The sequence below is a fragment of the Monodelphis domestica genome, chromosome 1, assembly GCF_027887165.1.
Source record: "Monodelphis domestica isolate mMonDom1 chromosome 1, mMonDom1.pri, whole genome shotgun sequence".
In the NCBI taxonomy this organism is placed as follows: Eukaryota; Metazoa; Chordata; class Mammalia; order Didelphimorphia; family Didelphidae; genus Monodelphis; species Monodelphis domestica.
In genome coordinates, this window is record NC_077227.1 from 674,686,676 (window position 1) to 674,707,640 (window position 20,965).

Below are 20,965 nucleotides of genomic sequence, written 5' to 3' on the forward strand. Positions count from 1 at the left end.
GTGCCACTTAGTTATTTTTATTAAGATGATGTGTGAGAACAGACTTTAGATTTCTGGGCCACAGCTTAAAATATAGGAATGATGAACTCTTGGCCAGAAATAGTCTATCTATGTAAGCTTGTAAGAATGAATTTGCCTAGGGTCTTATATATCTAAGCAAAAGGAATTTAAACTGAAAAGGAAGAGGGAAGGAGAAAATCATCTAGGTATATTTCCCAAGCTAGGTATATTCCCCCATACCGGAGATAGTAAGGGAATATAGAAAGAAGAACAAAAGACTCCCAGAAATCCATAGTAAACAAACTCCAAGAATGGGAACACAAAGTCCTGAATGTCTCTAAATAGAAATATATGAAATATAAAATATATAAAAACAAATAAGTTGAACTGGAAATCTCAACACAAGAAGACAAATTTATTCATCTAAAAGACTCCTTGGGATAACACTCTAGTAGAAAGTGGTTCTGGGATGAATAACTTATTCAAAAGAACAGCCAGGTAAAAAGGAAGAGTAAAAGGAATGGCATTAGGTATATAGAAGACCTACTTCTGTCAATAAATCCAAGAACTAGAAGAAGAAAACATGTTGTATATGAACAGAATTGATATTGTCTTTAGAATACAATATGGACCATATAAACAGAAAGAAATGATAAGATAAGGAGTTCAGAAATAGATCAGAATTATCCAGATTTACACTAGAACTCCAACTTTGACAAAACCAAAACAGCTCCTTGATTTATATTAATGTATATTTTTTCTAGGAAAATCAATAAGGAGAATTGCTATTTTGGATATGATTTTCAAAATAAAGAGGAATTTGGTTGCCAGAGTACAAATGATAAAAACTTTAGGGATAAATGACCAATTCATTTTATAATTTACTATAGAGAAGGAGATATATGGATATAACCTGATGTACACACTAGATTTGGGGATAGCAGATTCTAAAATGTTCATGAAGAAGCCAGGTAGGATCTCATGGACAAAAATTCTACAAGGAATTTCAGTTCAAAAGGGAGGGAAAAGGACGGAAGAATAAAATTCTGAAGCCACAAGAAAAAGAATTCTAATGAGGAGGGGAAAATATCTAAAGATACCATGTGGACTTAAGGAAAACTCATCAATGAACTTGGATTTTTAAAAGTCACATGCAAAAGATAGAAACAAAGCCAAATAATAGAGGATGAATACAAAAACATGGTACACAGTGTTGGAAGAACTAAGCACAGAATGAGCTGAGGTTGATGAGGAAAGCTAAGAAAAACCTTAAAAGACCTAAATGAACTGATGCAAATTGAACAGAACCAGGAGAACATTGTATATAGTAACAAATATATTGTATGATGATTAACCATGAATGACTTCTCTGTAATACAATGCTCTGAGACAGTTACAAATCACTCATGATGAAAAATGATATCCACCTCCAGAAAAAAAAAACTGATAAAATCTGAATCCAGATTGAAGATATGATTTTTCATTATTTTGGGTTTTTTCTGTTTTGCTTCACAACATGACTAATATAGAAATATGTTTTGTATGATTGCACATGTATAACATAAATCAAATTGCTTGGCATCTGAGGAACAGGGAAGAGGTAGGAGAAAGAGAATTTGCAACTTTTATTTTTAAATGAATATTAAAAATTATTTTTATATGTAATTGGTGAAAGTAAAATAATATTAAAGTCTGAAAAAAGAGTTAATTGTCAAAAAGCCAAGAGTCAGAAAAGAAAAAATATTGCTGTTAGCAAGAATCAAATATAGTAACAATTGATGATATAGAAAAGGTTTAAATCTCTCTGCTTCTGTTTCCTACACCAAACACAAAGATCTTTTGAACTTAAAAGGAAAGAACAAAAATGTCTAGAAGGGGGGTTGATACAAGTTCAGTCTATTAAAGAAGATAGAATAAGAGGGCACATATTTGGCCTTGATGACTTCAAGTCAATAGGCTCATATGAACTAAATTCTAGGATGTGCTAAAAGGACTGGTATATATGATACTGAGCCACAGTCATTAATCTTTGAAGAATTGGGGAAATTATCCTGTAACACTGAATGAGAGCAAGTGTTCTATTAAAAAGAGAAACTTGGATCCTGTAAAATACAGACCAATGAGATTAATTTCTATTTCTAGAAAAATTCTTGAAAAAAAAGTTATACAGGTATTTATCACTGCATACAACAGACTGCATCTGCTACACTGTTTCCAGTTCTGGGGGCCATATTTTATAAAAGATATTAATAAAATGGAGAGCTCCCAGTGGAGGATAACCACGCTATTCAAGGGTTTACAGATCTTGTCCTAGGAGTATATACTGAAAGAACTGAGAATGTTTAACCTTAAGAAAGTTGTGTAGTAAGACCCAATAAATTATTGCCAAGTATTTAATGGGCTGTCATTTGGTAGAGGAATTTGATTCATTTTCTTAGGCCCTAGAAAGCAGAACTAGACACAATTGTGGAAGCTGAAAAAAAAAATTAAGTTTGATGTCAAGAAAAACCATCCCAATGGTTAGGGCTATTCAAAAGTAAAATTCACTCAGGTAGTAGTGTGTTTTTCTTCACTAGTGATATTCAAACAAAGGCTGGATAATTACTTATTTGATGGGATATGGAAAGGATTCTTGATCAGCTATGGCTGGACTAGATGTCCTCTGAAATTCCTTCCAAATATGAGATTATCATTCTGTGAATGTAATGGGCCAATAATATGTATGTGTGTGCATGTGTGTGTGTGTGTGTTTCAGATTAAAAACATTTTGATGAGATACAAAAAACCCAGATTAATAAATAAATTTAATCATAAAAGGGAAAATAAGGTAGTAGAAACCTGTTCACATATACTTGTCAAATCTGATACCACAGAGTATGGTAGGTACAATATTTTTTTAAAAAAAGGAGCAGATGGCAAGATGAATAATTCAAGGGTGGCAAAAACAAAGAAGAAATTATCTAGAAAAAAAGTCTTATTCATATATATGTGTATGTACACATACATATGCATATATGCATGTGTGTATATATATACACATATATATATATGTATATATATATACTCCACACATGTGTGCACATGTATTTACATATACATATACCCTAGAACTGTGTTGGTGAACCTATGGCATGCATGCTGGAATGGGCTGCTCCTTCTACACCTCTCCACTGCACTTGAAGCCATTTTTCACTTCACCTGCCCCTCTTCCCAGCAGACCAATGGGAATGCTTCCTCCCCTGTTTGGGGTAAGGGGGTGGCAAGGGTGCAGTTTGAACACTTGGTCTCTAAAAGTTTCACCATCATTGACCTAGGAATTTGTCTAAGGCACCTGGAAGGTCAAGTGAGTTAGTCAAAGATATAGAGTTAGTAAAATTCAGAGACATAATTTGAACTCCATTATCTATTTTGAAATAAAATTATAGCCACTGATTTGCAAAAATATGACAGTATATTCATTGAAAAATCCCTAAATGGATTTCCAGGGGGATAGCAAAAATGGCAGTGTAAAGGATATACTACAGCTGAGCTCTCCCAAAATTCCCCTGCAAATAATTTTAAAACAATGTCTCAAATCAAAGTCTGGAGTATCAGTGCCAACAAAGGTCAGGTCAGGGTGAGACATTTTTCCATCCCAAAACAATTTAGGAGGTAGGAAGGAGGGGGTCCATGACACTGGCTTGGAGGCTAACCTGGAGTGTACATGGTGGCAATAACAACTATGCAATCTGGTGGTAGTAGCTTTCAGAACTCTCAATTCAGAGATCATAAGGGGATTGGGAAACTGGGCATAAAGATATTGCAGGAGATACCTATGATAGCACTAGGCCCAGGATTGGGCACTGTCTGGAAACTGCAATATCCATACCCAATTCTGGGTCCCACTTCTAGGGTGGAGAGGAATATTAGTGTTTGTGGCTACAAAGGGGAAAAGGCCCTGAGGAGTAATAACAGTTGCTGCTATAAGGGTTAAGGATCTTTTTTCTAGATAAAGACTAGAGCACAGACAGGAAAGTAATGACAACTACCCCCCCCCCCCAGATCACACCACCTTAGAAACATTGAAAACATCCAAACACCCACAAGTAGTTCTAAAAATAGCAGTGCAAATAAAAAGTCTGAAGCTTGGGTCAGTGCCCTCAGTGTTTGCAGATGATATGATGGTATGATTAAAGAACTCTAGAGAACTGAATAAAAAAACTAGTTGAAATAATTAACAACTTGAGTAAAGTTGCAGGATATTAAGTAAAAATCACGTAAATCAACAGCATTTCTATATATTACCAAGAAAACCCAGAAGGGAGAGCGAGAAAAAGAAATTCCATTTCAAATAACTGCAGACAATATGAATTACTTGGGAGTGTACCTGCCAAGGACTATATGAACACAATTACAGAATACCTTCAACACAAATACAGATGTAAACATTTGTTAAAGTATTAATTGTCATGAGTAGTTTGGGCCAATATAATAAAAATGCCAATTCTATTGAAATTAATTTATTTATCCAATACCATATAAATAAAATCACCAAAGAATTATTTTATTGAGCTATAAAAAGTAATACAACTTTTATCTGGAAGATCAAAAGTTAAGCATTTCAATGGAATTAATAATATAAAATGGAAAGGAAGTTGACCTAGCAGAGCCATATTTCAAAGTATATTATGAAATAGGAAAGTTATGAAATGGGAAAATTGGAAAGCAATGTTATAGAAACTAGGCATAAACCAGCTACACATAAATAGATAAAATCAAACTTGGTACATGATTTAAAGGTAAAGGGTGATATCATAAGTAAATTGGGAAAGCATGAAAAAATTCCCATTAGATATATGGATAAAGGCAGAGTTTAAGACCAATACAAGATAGAGAAGTTAATGAGAAGTAAAATGGATAATTCTGATTATATGAAGTTAAAAAAGTAGAAAACCAATGCAGATAACATTTGGAGAAAAACAAGAAACCAGGGGAAGAGAATTTTTGTGGAGTTCCTTGATTCAGGCCTGATTTCTCAAATATATAGGGGATTGAGACAAATTCATGAAAATGAGTCCTTCCCAATTATTTAGTAATTATAGAAGGAAATAGGACAATTTTAGAAAAAGAATGCAAAGTTATCAATAGTCACTTGAAAAAATGCTCTAAATTATTATTGAATAGGGAAATACAAATTTAAAAAAATTCTCAACTACTACTTCATTATCTATTGGATTGGCTAACATGACAGAAAATAAAAATAACAAATGCTTTGTAGAAAAACTGGTATACTAATGCACTGTTGGTAGAATTATGAATTAGTCTGGAGAACAATTTGTAATTATATCCAAAAGACTATGAAATTGTTCATTCCCTCTGACTAGGCAGCATCACTATTGGGTCTGTATTCTACAGAGATCACAGAAAAGAGGAAGATATCTATCTATATGCACAAATATATTTATTGCAGCTCTTTCAAGAATTGGAAAATGAAGGAATACTTTTCCATTGATGAATTGTTGAACAAGTTGCAATATATGATTGTGTTAGAATACTTTGTACTATAAGAAATGAGAAGAGGATTGTTTAAAAAAAAACCTGGGAAGTAAGACTCAGAAGTAATATTGTAACAACAATCAACCGTGAAAGGCTTACTTATTCTAATCAATTCAATGGTCCAAGATCCATCCAAAGGATTCAGAATGAAAAATGCTCAACATTTTCAGATGTGTAATGAGAATTTTGTACCCCAGGACTACATTTCCCAGCATCCCACTTATGTCCTTATATTATGTCTATACGTTTTGGAGATTAGATTTCTGTAAGCCTGCCCTCTTGCTGTCTTTTTCCACTTTCATGGTCCAGTAAACATGTCTTTACTCAGGCCTTATCTATTTCTCTACTTTGAGTGATTATTAATAAATCTTATAACTTATAATACTTAGAGTAATTGAATATTAATTTTAATCTTACACAGAGAGAGGGAACTGATGAACTCTGGGTGTAGAATGAAGCATTCTTTTCAACTTTATTTTTCTTGCTTTTTTTCCTAGCATTACTAACATGGATGGGAACATGTTTTGCATGATTTCACAGGTATAGTTGATATCCTATTACTTGCCTTGTCAATATGTGGGGGAGGGAGGAAGAGAATTTGGAACTCTAAAAGTATAAAAAATCATTTAAAAATGTATATTTCTCATATATGTAATTACCTGGAGCTACCATGACTTCATGCTTCTTAGATCTGATTCTAAGAAAAGTTAGGTCATTCTGAGGATCAATATCTCGCACTGTACTCTTGGCTTTCATAGTCAACTGATGAAGAAGTCCTGCATATTGAACTGTTGTAGAATTATCTAAGGTTGTTCTTATGGGAATACCTGTAAAAATAAAGTAATTGTTTATTAGTTAAGCTCTTAAACTTTTAAAGTAATAATAAATAATATTGTTTATTATTTTACTTACTTATATGTAGATACCTTGATGACTCTGATTTCATCAATGTTAGTACTTCCTTTGACAATATAACAGCTCACAACCCATACCTGCCAGTCCATCACATGCTATTCTTGTTCATGTTCTTCCATAAATCTTTCAAACTTACTTCCTAGATACCTTCCTCTAAATCTCTTAATATGGTGTAGACCAACTACTGATAGATTGCCTAACAGTTTTGTCTCACTTTAATTATGTGATTAGCTTACCATTGTTTCTACACATAGGTTTCTGATTAAGTAATAGCCTATATATCTAATAAAATAGATATAACAGTTAGTCTACACTGGGAAAGTCCTGATCCTCCCTGACTCCTACATTAAAAAGCCCAACAAAAAGAGCTTTTAAAAATTTAGTAGCTTCTTCATCTCTTTCATGTCGACATGATAGGGGAAGTCCTATCTGGTGGAGAGACTTCCGATCGCTTCAGTATCTCCAATGGCATGAAACAAGGCTGTGTCCTCGCTCTGGTACTATTCAACCTATTCTTCACTCAGGTATTATGACATGCTGTGATGCATCTAGACCTGGGCATCTACATCAAATACCAACTGGATGGCTCACTATTCGACCTTCACCGCCTGACTGCAAAAACAAAGACAATAGAGAGACTCATCCTGGAAGCTCTCTTTGCAGATGACTGTGCTCTCATGGCCCACCAAGAAAATCATCTTCAAACCATTGTGGACAGGTTCTCTACCGCAACAAAACTGTTTGGCCTGACTATCAGCCTCAGCAAAACAGAGGTGCTGTTCCAACCTGCACCAGGGAGGCCAACAAACCAGCTGTGCATTACAATCAACAGCATGCAGCTTTCTAACGTCAACACTCTCAAGTACCTGGGCAGCACCATCTCCAACGACGGGTTCCTAGACCACGAGATTAATGCCAGGATCCAAAAGGCCAGCCAGGCACTCAGGTGGCTGCACTCCAAAGTCCTCCAACACAGCGGTGTAAGCACTGCAATGAAGGTCAAAGTGTACAACGCAGTGGTCCTCAGCTCGCTCCTGTATGGTTGCGAGACATGGACACTGTACCGGAAGCACATGAAACAGCTGGAGCAATTCCACCAACTCTCTCTCTGGTCAATCATGAGGATCCATAAATCTATGTATGATTTTATCAGTACAGGCATTCTCTCTACCACTATACACTGTAACCCAACTATATCTGTCTGTCCTGGGGGGCAGTTGTCCCACTTTTCCATAAATCTACCACAATGGATCTACTCAACATTATGGAGACTCTTCTGCATCTGAATGTCTGTTTGGTAAGTATGAGTTAATATTATTTTCATTGTATTTGAGTCATCTGTGAGTATGAATCATCTGATATCATGGTGCTCAATGATTTGTAGCCATATTGTGTCACAGAAAGAATATTTCTATTTAAAAGATGGGCCTCCAAAGCAATAAGCAGTTTAGAATTTCTGGAAATGCAGCCAAATTTCCTAAATGCCATCTGATATTTCAATTTCAATTCTTAAATTTGTCTTAGCACACTTAAGGAATTCATTTTAGATATTTTTGCCTTTGACTCTTTCCTTTCTCTTCTGAGAATTCACCCTATCATTTCATTCAATTTTATTTTCTCTTGTTCACTCTCATCTTCAATCTTACTATTTTGACTGGCTTCTTCACTGCTTTTAAACATTCTTGGATTTCTCCCATCATTAAAAAAACAAAACAAAATGAAACAAAATGTTTTTTCTTGACCTCACCATCTCCTCAATCTGTCATCCCAAGGCTTCCTTTTCTTTCATTTCAGAGCCCTCAAGAGTAATCCACTGCTGTACCTCTTCTACTCACTTCTCCAACCCTTGAAATCTGGCTTATAGTCCCTATAACTTAAATGAAACAACTCTCTCAAAGATTGCCAACAATTTCCTAAGCTTCTATCTTAATCATCTTACTTGACTTTTGTGTACTTTGTGATATAGTCAACCTCCATCTCCTATCTCCCCCTCCCTGCCACTCTCCTATTTACTTGGTGTTCTTGATTCTCTTTTCCAATTCTCATTTCTAACTGTTCCCCCCTTAGTCTTTTTTTTTATCATCCCCGAAACTGTCTTCCAATGCTGTTCTAGATTCCCAGATTTTCTTTTCTTCTGTCACTTCACTCTTATTCCCTCTTAGTAATCTCATGTAGTTTCATGGATTCAATAATCATCTCTATGTAAATGATTCATATGTATCTATATCTATCTATATAGGTATATATGTGTGCATGTGCACTTGTGTACTAGACACACATCACACATAACTCCTGAGTCTTTTTCTTATATAATCCCAGTCTGATATTACCAAAATGTATACTAGACAGACATTTTCATCTGTATTATTAGCATCTCAAATAATGTCAGGGACACAGAAGTAATAAATGTTTGACTGGATTTAACTGAGATATTTATTATTTAAGGTTCAGTATTGTAGTCACTGTTCTACTCAATTGAGTCTGGAAACCCTGCAAGTCCAAAATTGAACTCATCTTCCCCTCATGTGGCTACCATTCCTTCCATTTTTCTTACATCTGCCAAAGGTATGATTTTTCTCTGAGTCATCTAGGTCTATTGTCAATTATTCTTTATTCTTTCCCTTTTATAACTCTCCAAATTCAGACAATTGCCAAACCACATTGTTTCTATTTCCACAAAATCTCTCATTCATCCTTTTCTTCTTTTTCTTTATTTTACTCAGGTGATGAACACCCTGGTTTAGGCTCTCATCACTTCCCAAAGACTATCACAATATCCACCTAAAAGGTCTCCTTTCTAGGTTACTTCCTCTCCAATTTAGCCTCCATATAATTATCAAAATAATTTTCCCAAGGCAAATGTTTTTTTTTTTCCTGCTCCAAGTGTCCAATATTATTCTTCAGTTTCTAAGATAAAATATAAATGCCTCAGTCTGTTATTTAAGGACAATCTGACTCTAACTTTCCCTTTCCACATATTATATTCCATCCTCACTAGATCATTACTTGCTCTCCAAATGTGACATTCCTTCTCTCCCTTTTCAAGAATTTGCACAAGCTACCCCTGATACCTGGAATGTGCTCCCTTCTTTATCTCCTGCCTTACAGATTCAGAATCTATATATCCATCAAGGCTGGGTCCAGGTATTGATTTTCCTATGTATCTTTTCTTGATATGTCCTTTTAATGTTCTTTCTCTTAAAATGACCTTGACTGAACTTATCTTGATACATATTGTATCTTATGGCAGAATGTAAGCTCCCTGAGGACTAGTACTATTTTTAATTTGCATTCCCCAAACCAAGTTGAATGTCTTATATATACTATACATTTTATAAACTTTTATTTAATTTGAATTAAATAGCTAAATTGAAGTTCTTTTTGTATATAAGATCTTATGTAATAAAAGATGGTGTTATCTCTTAGTGTGAGCTTTCTAAATATTATTTGTAGATAAACTAGTATCAATAGCATAACAAACTTGAATACTTTAAAGATTTTTCAACGAAATCACAGCAACATTAAAGGGATGTCTAATTATTCATACTGGAGAAAAAGTGAATGAAAACCACTTTTTTTACCTAGACTATAAAATCCAGTTATGAGCAGTCAATCAAATTATTCCATCCATCAGTAGAAGGTGGACAAGTGCTTCAGATAGATGATCATTTGGGCCCAGAAATGAAAAGGAAAGGTGAAGGCTGCAATGCATTTTGAGGGGAAGCTCAGTGTTTTCAAAGACACCAAATTTCTTGATGAGGTGATATTTCTTAATATCAATGTTGTTCCAGTGATACTACATGGATGAAGCAAATAACAAAAATAGAATACTAGAAAGGTAAATAGTAAGTTTAAGTAGGCTCCATCATATTATCCATGATAATCTGCTCACAGGAAGTGGGTTGGTTATGTACTGAGTATAAGAGAAAGAAAACAAATTGAATTTTCTGACACAGTGAAATAATGGGAGAAATCTCCATCATTAGATTAATATTCTATGAAGGATTCATGAAAACCTTCTTTTGGATTATATACTACAGTTTTGTGTAGGGGTGTATACAAACACATGTATCCACTGCTTATCACAGTGCCTAGCACATAGTAGGTGCTTAATTAATGTTTATTGATTGATGTATTTGATATTTGACAGATATAGTAGCTACATAGCGAGCTAGGCACCAGATAGAAAAGAAGAAAAAGAATGGTCTACACTGAATTACTGAAAGTATATAGGGCTCTTTAAAAAAAAGAAATTTATTGCTATATATTGCTTTTATATGACCTAAATTTTTCATTGTATTTTTCCTACCTCTTCCCAGAGAGTCATTTCTAATAAAAAAAAATGTTGTTCGGTCATGTCTGACTCTTTGTGATCCCATTTAGGGTTTTCTTAGTAAAGATACAGAGTGTTTTGTAATTTTCTTCTCTAGCTCATTTGACAGATGAGAAAACCGAGATAAATAGGGTTAGATGACTTCCTTAGGGTTACACAATTAGTAAGTATTTGAGGCTGGATTTTAACTCAGGAAGATGTCTTTCTGACTCCAGGCTGGCACTCTCTCCATTGCACCACCTAGTTGCCCTGAAATAATTAAGTACAAAAGGGGAAATGATCCCTCAAAATTAAACCATATATCAGAGACTACAATGTTATATGTAATATTATCCCATGCTCACAATGCCTCACTTTTCTAAAGTGGTAAATATCTTCTTATATGACTTTTGGGGAACAAAGCTTGGACATTATGATCTTGCAACACATCCAGTTTTATTTATTCTTCTTTCTATTTACAATGTTGCAGATATTGTATAATTACTTTGCTTTGTATCAGTTCATATAATCTTTCCATGATTCTCTGTATTTATCATGTTCATTATTTCTTATAGCATAGTATTACATTATATTCACATACCAGTATTTGTTTAGTGGCCCAAAAAATGGGCATTAACTTTGTTTCTGATTGTTACCTATCTACTAAAGTGCTGCAATAAATATTTTGATGTGGGGCCTGCCTTTTTGTCAGTGACCTCCATGTGGGTCTATTTATAGTAGAGGAATGTCTTGGTGAAAAGTTGTTGACATTTTATTTACTTTTTGTGTAGTACTCTTTTAATAATACACTATTACTCTTTTATACAAAACTCTAAATTTTTGAAATACAATTTTTCCTGATGAGAATATATATCTCTATGGCAGATAATGATGAAATATCACAATCTCTGAAGAATCAGTTCAATTAAATAATCATTGATTAAGTTCCTACCATGTTTTAAACTGTGAACCAGGGTGCAATAAAGAGACTTAAATAAGGTGGGTATAATTAAGCTATAGGGAATTGCTAATAATGAACAATACATGCATGAAGCAGAAAAAAGATATTATCTATGCCAAGTCTGAGAAAAATGGGGTAGACTGGTTATTTAGCAGGAATGAAGAAGAACAGATGGACAAAAATAAGATAAGCTGTAATTTAGACCGCTATTAGGAGTATTCACATAAATGAGATCGAAGATTTACTTTAGTGATGATTAACAAAATTCACGCTCCTCGATAAATACAATTCAAGAGCTGTGTTATGTCTGTACATGTTCATTCTGATATTGCATTGTTTCATCAGCAATATTTCTTTTTGTTTGGTGATTATGCCAAAGAGAAAAATAAATTATCAGGTTTTCTTATATTAATATAGGCTAGAGTAATTAATTTTAAAACATTTTCAAAACCAGCTGTCTAATATTAAGAAACTATAGAGGATAAATCCTTTTACATAAGAAAAACTGATTTATCAAGGACTGGAAAAATATATGAATTGACAAATTGTATACTAGCATCTTAAGATTTTTAAATGGCAAAGTACAAATAAGGCAGTATAGTGCCATTGACCTCAGGATTTAGAGCCAGAAAGACTTATGGTTAAACCTCACCCCAGATCTGTGGGGCCCTGGGGAAAGTTGCTTAACCTCTATGTGACTCAGTTTCCTCATCTGTAAATTCAGAGAGTTGGCATCAATAACCTCTGAGGTGTCATGTAGTTTGAAAACTAAGATTCCATGAAGGTAAATGAGACCCTGTGGTGGAAAGGAAGGAGAGCTAGCCTTAAAGTCAGTAAGGCCTATGTTCAAGTTCCTCCTTTTACACATACTAGTTGGTGAGCCCAGGCAAGTCACTTCATCTGTCTGTGACCCAGGCACTTCTCTAAGACTCATAAAATTATAGTGAAAGTTCCCATCTGCACAAGTAGAGGAAACTCCTCACTTTATGCTGATATAATGCTAGCTCTAGTGAAAAAAAAAATTCTGTTAAATACTAGACTCTAATGGATTCATGATCTCATCACTGTGGCTATTATTGCTAATGATATAATACATACGTATATAGATTACCTGTCTATAGCTACTTATCTCCCACCTCTTCTTGCCTTAATTTATCACTCTTCTCTTAGGCTTTCCTTAGATTTGCCATGGAGGGGCTATCCAATTCGATTTTTGTTTGATTTTTACTATTCTGATATCACCAGGATACTTATAGAAAATGAGTGATATTTGTTATCCTTTACTCTTCTGGTGTGTAACCAACCTATCTTCTTTTTCAATCATATATATCATTGACAGTGTTCTCGGTATTATTTTGGTAGAATACATAATTTTGTGTTTGCCATATCTTAAAGTCTGTATATGCTCAACAAATGTCTTTTGAGTAATTCTCAACTTTAGTTTTTCAGAGATTGTACTGTTCCATGACCTTCAGTTATATATCTTTATATATCTGGGGGATAGGGAAGATGGAGGAAAAAAAGTTATGTCTTTGTTTCAGGCAAAAGTTTGAGGATCATTTAAAATAACTTTGTAATTGCCCTAAAGTAACCAAAACCTCTCTTTTCTTCCTCCTCCTCTTGCTCAGTCCTGTTCTCATCTCATTGCTTTTTTGCAGTACCTGTTCAGATTTATCATGTATCCATGATTTGGATCTCTTATCCATAGTATGATATACATATTTATAATATGGATGTATTATAGAGAATATGATATGCAATTAAAAACATGCAAATCTATTATTATATATATAAATTACATTTATATTATGGGTATAGATATACATGTCCTTTTAATTGCATATCATATTCTTGATAAGCATTCTTTATTGGGCGTTTTCCTGTGGGTACTTAAGCCAAAAGCTTTTGAGTAGTTAGGTACCTCTTATTTAGAAAATTCTGCAAGCTGCCAGAGCTTGATGCAACCAGCTTAATGTCATACTACATGCAAACAGAAATGATGGAGAACCTCATTACCAGGGGCTCTTAACCTTGGGTTCATAAACATTTTTTATAATTTGATAACTATTTCAATAAATTTGGTTTCTTTTGGAATACTGTGCATTTTATTTTATACATTTAAAAACATCATTCTAAGGAGGGATATATAGGCTACACTAGACTTGCCCAAAGCATCCATGACTTAAAAAAGATGAAGAGTGTGTGATCTCTGAGTCATTCTGGCTTGGATTGATTTTATTTCTTCTATGACACATGACGAGCATTTCTATTGCCTTGTTTTATGTCTTTTGCTTGATATTAATTAAAATTAACATTATTTGATATTATTTGATTTTAACATTAAAATATTAATTGACTAGAGGCATTGAATAAAGTCATCTATGCTATATGACTAACCATCTAGGAGAGTTTGTAAGCTCAGGCACAGTAAAGTGGCTGAGTCTCTAAGGTGGCTTTGCTTTGTCAATTGAACATGCTTAATGGAAACCCTCTCTGCTAGACCACTCACTATAGATGCAAAGCATCCTCACTCTTCCATCCTTCTTAGGAAGCTGATTTCATTTGAATTGCTGCTGCAAGGTGTCTAAAAATTGACAAAGTACCTAAAGTACCCAGTCAGACTTTATAAGCAAATTATTTATTTTACAAAAGTAACAGAAAGCAGGTGTCGAGATATTTGTTCAATTGTTCCTGCATGTTTCTATGATGTTTATGAAAATTGAACACCAGACTTTCCATTTAGTTTTTCTAAAAGGGGAATTATCATTCTCTTTAATCTTATTTGTACATTAAGAGAAATAAAAAAAAAAACCAGCTCAGTTTGTTTGGCCAGTATGTTTTATTTATATTTTAAAAAATCAAATGTAAGTGTGACAACATAGAAAAACACAAACTTCCAGACCCCCGTCTCTCCCATATAGTGGGATCAGGGGCATGGAGGTTAAATCCTGGAAGGATATAAAGTGAATGAATCACCCACAAGACATTTGTTTCCCTCTTGGAGAAGAGAAAAAGAGGGAAGAAGGATATCATCATTTCTCCACAGGTGATACTTGATTCAGTAGAGCAAATCTCATCCAATTCATAGGTCATTCTTAGATTCATCCTTGGTTAGGATCCTTGCTCTCCTGGTTGTCTTGACACCTTGAAGTTTGTTATGGTTCTTCTCAGATGCCACTCCCAGTTGCTACTCTTGTGCATCTTCCTGCTTGCTTTGGGCTTTCTTCTCCTTAAAAGCTCCTTCAGCACCAAGGTCAAGGTAATGAGTCTACTTAGGAAGCCAGCTAAGTCAGCCAGTCAGTCAATAAGCATCTATTAAGCACTTTGTATATGTCAGGCCTTCCTGTTTTATCAGGATCCCTTTTTCTGCTCCAGAATAGCAGCCCATGGTGGGCAGGGTTAAAATTGGACGACATCACTTTCTTGGACTGTTGTATAATTCTAAAAAATCCCTTACTTTACATCTTAGTATCAGTTCTTTTTTTTTAACCTTTACTTTCTGTCTTAGAATCAATGCTGTGTATTGGTTCCAAAGCAGAAGAACAGTAGGGGCTAGGTAATGGGGATTAAGTGACTTGCCCAGGGTTACACAGTTAGGAAGTGTCCGAGGTCAGATTTGAACCCAGGATCTCCCATCTCTGGGTCTCCCTCCCAATTCACTGAGCCACCCAGCTGCCCCCAATATCAGTTCTAAGGCAGAAGAGTGGCAGGGGGATAGACAATTGGGATTAAGTGACTTGCCCAGGTCACACAACTAGGAAGTGTCTTGAGGCTATATGTGAACCCAGGTCCTTCTGACTGAAGGCCTGATACTTTATCAAATGCGCTAACTAACTGCTCCAAACATTGTATATTTTTGATATATGTGTAGTAGGATACTTTGCTAGAGGAGAGCCATTAGAGTTATACTTTATAGTATAGTGGGATCTATTTTCTATATCTTTCAGTAAATTATATGATGGTAATGTATAGTTTATTAAGAAAGAGAACTTGTAAAAATCAGTCTATTACCTTTTTATACATTCATCAAGGAAGCCTTAATCTGTATATGTAGATATACAATATATATCCATATATGTATAGATACATAATTCTCTTGGTTGCCTTTTTATAGTAATAATTTTATCCCACAACTTCATTATTCTTTTTCTGATACCTTGAAAATTAGTACCTTAAAGTCCTCAAAATTATGCTGCCAACAGTAAAGAGCTCATATAATTCAGTGTTTTTTTTTTCTGATCCATCTTTGTGAAGCGTAATTTCTCCTTCTTCAAGAGGCACATTTGAGACTGTGCTGTGAATAATGCAAAAATGGTAGTACTTCCTGTTTAACTTTGAAGAGTTGGCTATGGAAATCCTTAAGGTTTCTGTGTGTGGGTACTCTCTGTCATACAGCACCCAATTTCACGCTTATATGCTCTTGAGACTTTTGCCACATTGAGATTTTCTTCACATTTCTTTTCTTTTTCAATGTTTTTCTCTGTTTTATGAGGAGATGCTATTTATAAACAATCATCTTTGTCCCTAAGCTATTAAAAAGAGTTTGCATTATTAAAGAACTATTGTTCCAGACTACCATCTCTCTTCTTGGCACTTGGTGTTTATTGACTTTGGCCATCTTTGGATTCTCCTGTTCTAGTCACCATGGAAGTTAATTAATATCAATTAAACATTTGTTTGGAATCTACTACCAATGTTAATGAGTTTTTCTTCATGCATTTACCATTTTTAGAATCAGTAACTTGTTTAAATAGATCAGATTGGCCTTGTTTTATTTTGTGTCATATATTTCTTATTTTCATTCTCTTCTAATTTTATATTTATCTTCATCTTTGCACTTAGAAGCTGATTGTCTATGTGTAGTCTACACTCTTGTTTGATTGATTCATTAAATGAGAAGTCTAAGTGGCTCCTAATCTTACCTATGTAATATTTTTAAAAAGTTTGCTTTAAAATAAGAAATATAATGCTTTTTTCTTAAAATCAAGTATCATGTCTTCCTTATTAAATAATGGAATTTATTCAAAAAGATAAGGACATGAATTACTACATTTCAGTAATTTATTTGGTATATGATTTAGGGAAATATAGATCTAAAGTATATGAAATATGCTTCTATTTTCAAAGTACATATGTTTTTATCACAAGGCTTACCACAGTGCACAATGACTCTGTTGTACTTTACCTATATTAAGAAAGCAAGCTGATAATATTTACCTTCAGCATTAACAACCATTGTTCCAATAACTCCTTTATGGTTCTGAATTCTCTTTAGAGTTTCCTCAACTTCTGCCTGTAAGAGATGAATACATACCATAGAAAAAGTTAAGCAAAATAACTTTCTGTCATACATTAAAATCTTAATGAATAGAACAGAATTCTTTGGAATATATACATTCTCCTTTCCCCCATATCTAAATAATAAGTTCTTTGTCAAGAAATCTGTCTTCAATCTGGATTCAATGTTTTTGCACTTAGTGATTCAGATGAGATTTACAGAGTCTTAGAGTATGACTTTGCTAAATAGAGGCGGTAGTTCACATTATGAAGTGGCATTTCAGGTGGAAAGAAAACATACCAATGATTGATTGCATTTGTACATTGTGACACAATTTACATAGATCTTTCACATATGTCATTGTTAGAAATATTTGAACCCATGACACATTTTGAAGTAAGCTTCCTAATATGTAACATATAGTCTACTGTGGATTTCACTTTTCAAAAGGTAGAGAAAATGTATCTTCTAACTAAACATTTTCAAGGATTTAAACTTTTTGCGGTTGAATACTGGACTTATTTTAAAAGTATTAATTTGCATCGAGATATAGCATAATTTTTTTTGGTAAACTATAACTGAAGGATTGGCATACAAAATTTTTAGTAAAAACACAAGTTTCTGTCACTGAAAGGCTTGATGCTTGGCCTCTTCCTTAGTAGAATTCTATCCTATGATATGGTGTAGTTTGTCATTTTAAGATGCCCCTCTGGGCAACAGAGAGAAGTATTTCACTCTGTAGTCAGAATACCTCTTTAAAATCTCTGCTCTAACAATGACAAGCTGCTAGACAAGATAGTTCACCATTCGGATCCTGTTTCCTCATGTGTCAAATGAGAATAATATTAGCACTGCTTAACTACCATCTTGGTCAAGTAGTCAACAAGGTTCTATGTTCCAGGTACTGTGCTAAGCCAGGAGATACAAAAATGGCAAAAAAAAAAAATTCTGCCCTTGAGGAGCTCACATCTAATTGTTAGGAGAAAAGTAACTTCTGTACCATAAAACATTACATAAATGTGTTATTCTAAGGCAGAAAAAAAATTCATTCTTCTGTTCAACCTTACTCAGCATTAGCTTTTCATCTGTTCTGTGGAGACACAACTATAATTTGTGCCTCAAAAAGCTGTACAGTAATTCCCCCAGGACTAAAGTGAAAAAATATTTAATAATAAATCATAGTGATATGTGTGGAGGAGAAGGAGAGAAGAGGGAGAAGGAAAGGAAGAGGAAAGTAGTGATAGAAGAGACAAAGACACATATACAGGCAGACATTAGCAGAAGTCAGAGGCAGAAATACAGGGAGACAGAGACAGAAAGACAAGAGAGAAAGACACAGAGTGAGAGAAAGAAAGAGAAGAGTCAGAGACAAAGAGAGAGAGACAGGAAGAAAGAGACAGAGATAGATATACAGAGCAGCAGTTAGATGCAGAAATCAGAGGCAGACATATAGAAACTCAGAAAGAAAAGAGAGCTAGAGACATAGAGAAGGAAAGATAAGAGGCAGAGACAGAAAGAAAGATAGACATATACTGGGAGACAGAAGCAGAAATCAAAGACAAAAATACAGTCAGAGACAGAAAGCCAAGAGAGACAGACAATCTGAGAGAAAAGGAAGAGAAAAAGAGAGACAGACAGATATACAGAGAGAGACAGTGACTGAGAAAGAAAGAAGAGAGACATGGAAAAAGGCGAAAAGACAGGGATAGAGAAAGAGATAGAAAGAAAGAGTAGATAGTGAAAAAAAAAGGAAGGGACAGAAAAAAAGAATGAGAAAGAGATAAAGAGAAAAGGGAAAAGATAAGACAGAGACAGAAAGTCAGAAACAGGGAGGGAAGGGCAGGACAGAGACACCTTGGTTTTGACCTAGGTTCAAATTCTTGCTCTGCTACTTATTAACTTATTAGTTGTAGGACCAAAAGAAAAATTCTCCCTTTTTCTGGGTTTCTGTTTTCTCTACGGTAAAATGAGAGAGCTCTGACAGTAAAAGATGCTCTCTTTCTAAAGGTCCTGGGAAGAAAGAATGCTTCTGTGTGGGAGTTGTGGAGTTGCTAGGTAGCAGAAAGGAAGGGTGGGAGAGGGGAAACCCGAGTATGTATTCCTCCTTCAGCCCTCATTCTTGACCACCCTTTCACCATCTACAGTCGGATCCAGAGTCTGTTTCTTCCATTTCTCGGATTAAGTTGTCTGGACACAGTCCTAGGGTAGCTACAGCTACAGCTGTCCCAGAAGAGCATTCCGGAGAAATGGGGAGGAAGGAGTCTCTTTCCACACCGCCTCACCGCCACCCGCGCCCCAATATCCCTATCCCTCTCTCTTCCCCTCAGCCCAGGTTGGCAGGGGAGGGCTGCTGGGACTAGGTTAACTAAGCAGATAAAGTGCGAATTTACCATCGCCGGAGGCCAGCCTGGAAGATCTGTCCAGTTCAGAAGCTTCCACCTTCAGTGTGTCAACTACAGGCGGTTGCTAGGAGACGTTGAGAGGAAGTGACGACAGAGGAGTCGGTCGAGTGGGGCGGGGCCTGAGCCCAGGCGGTTTTTTTCCCCCGCTCCGCTCTCGGGTCTTCGGGAAAGAGTTTGGTTCGGGATAGTCAGGGAAGGATAGAGACGGGGCACGGCCCGGCCTGTTGGTGCGGTATCGCTGAGCTGGCAGGCGGGCCCTCTCTGCTGGCTCAGGTCGGTCCGCAACACCCACGACGGTTGGTGTTAAATGTAGTGGTCTCCGGTTGCTAGGAGACAGTGGGAGGAAGTGATGGCCGGACAGGAAGCCGAGGAGGTGTAATTGGTTCAGTCCAAGGTCCCGCTTGACTGTGTTCTCAATGCAATTTGAGCCCAGGTGGCCCAGGAAATGGAAACCAGGAGAAAAAGTAACAGACTATTAAGAGACATAAACCGAGAAATAAAAGGAAAAGATTTTTTTTTTTTTTAACAACAAACGTGTTATTAAGCCTCTACTATGTGCTCGCGTACAGTGCTAAGCGCTGGGAGACAATGAAAGACTAAGAGGGCTCTTACCCTGGAGCAGCTTACAGTCTAATGGGAGAAACATTTACAAGGGACTATCCCAAAACAAATGATCGGAGAGAAGGGACCAGAATTGACAAGTATCAGTCCTAGTAACCTCTTTGCAGAATAATATGCAGACACTAGCTGTGAAACTGGCCAACTCAACCTCTGCCTTAGTTTCCTCGTCTGTAAAATGGGGCTAATAATGACACCTGCCTCTAAAGAGCGTTATGAGTATAAGATTGGTGCCTTAATACATTGAGTAAAATACATAAGCTTACAAAGGAAACCAATTAAATTGACATCTATATTACTATTAATTTGTAGGGGTGTGTGAGTGCTTTATTTTATAGGTTATATGCTACTCACATGAGTCTGCCTAAATGTGACTCATAAGAAGACAAGAATAAATATCTCAAGAGTCCACCAACTTCCCATTTTCTGAAGAAAACTTCTGAGTCGTGCCCTAAGAAGAAAGTGGGAGATTGGGATCAGAGATTGTACATTCTACTCTCACACAGAAGGAAGATTAGACTAGTATTATACCTATCATCACCCTTAAATATAATAAATCTAAGGGAAGTAGTTTTTAGGAATAATTCCTTGTTCTGATCACTATCCCTTAATGGAAAAAGACTGCCCCAAGCTATCTAAAGCTTGACACCCTTTCTACCAAATGCCACTTCCAAATGAATGCCCATAATGAAATTCATTTATTCAACTTGAAAGCAAAACACAAATTGGAGTATACATAAAAATATAGACCAGACCTTACAGAGTAAATCAGCTCTCCCATTTGGAGTGAGATATTTCAGTTCAACCAAGAGAGAAGGAGTCTAAGGTTTCACCCAAGGGGAGCTTCCCTGAAGTCTCTAGTGAAATGAAGTAGAGACAGGACATGATAGAATGTACTGGCTGTTCTCATGTCATCTTTCCCCCTAGATTCTTCCTCTCCCCTG

At 35.5% G+C, this 20,965-nt stretch overlaps 1 protein-coding gene across 1 annotated transcript in view; it reads right to left on the reverse strand.

The window, feature by feature from the left end:
- The window catches only part of DYNLRB2 (dynein light chain roadblock-type 2), a 28,466-nt gene extending 8,733 nt beyond the window's left edge, over positions 1 to 19,733 (reverse strand). Inside the window, exons 1-3 of the mRNA XM_007477037.3 lie at positions 19,392 to 19,733; positions 16,941 to 17,016; positions 6,195 to 6,362 (exon numbers count right to left, since the gene is read on the reverse strand). Of these exons, the coding sequence (XP_007477099.1) occupies positions 6,195 to 6,362; positions 16,941 to 17,016; positions 19,392 to 19,394 (247 nt within the window). The 5' untranslated portion in view covers positions 19,395 to 19,733. The remainder of the gene's footprint in view (positions 1 to 6,194; positions 6,363 to 16,940; positions 17,017 to 19,391) is intronic.
- Between the last annotated feature and the right edge of the window lie 1,232 nt (positions 19,734 to 20,965).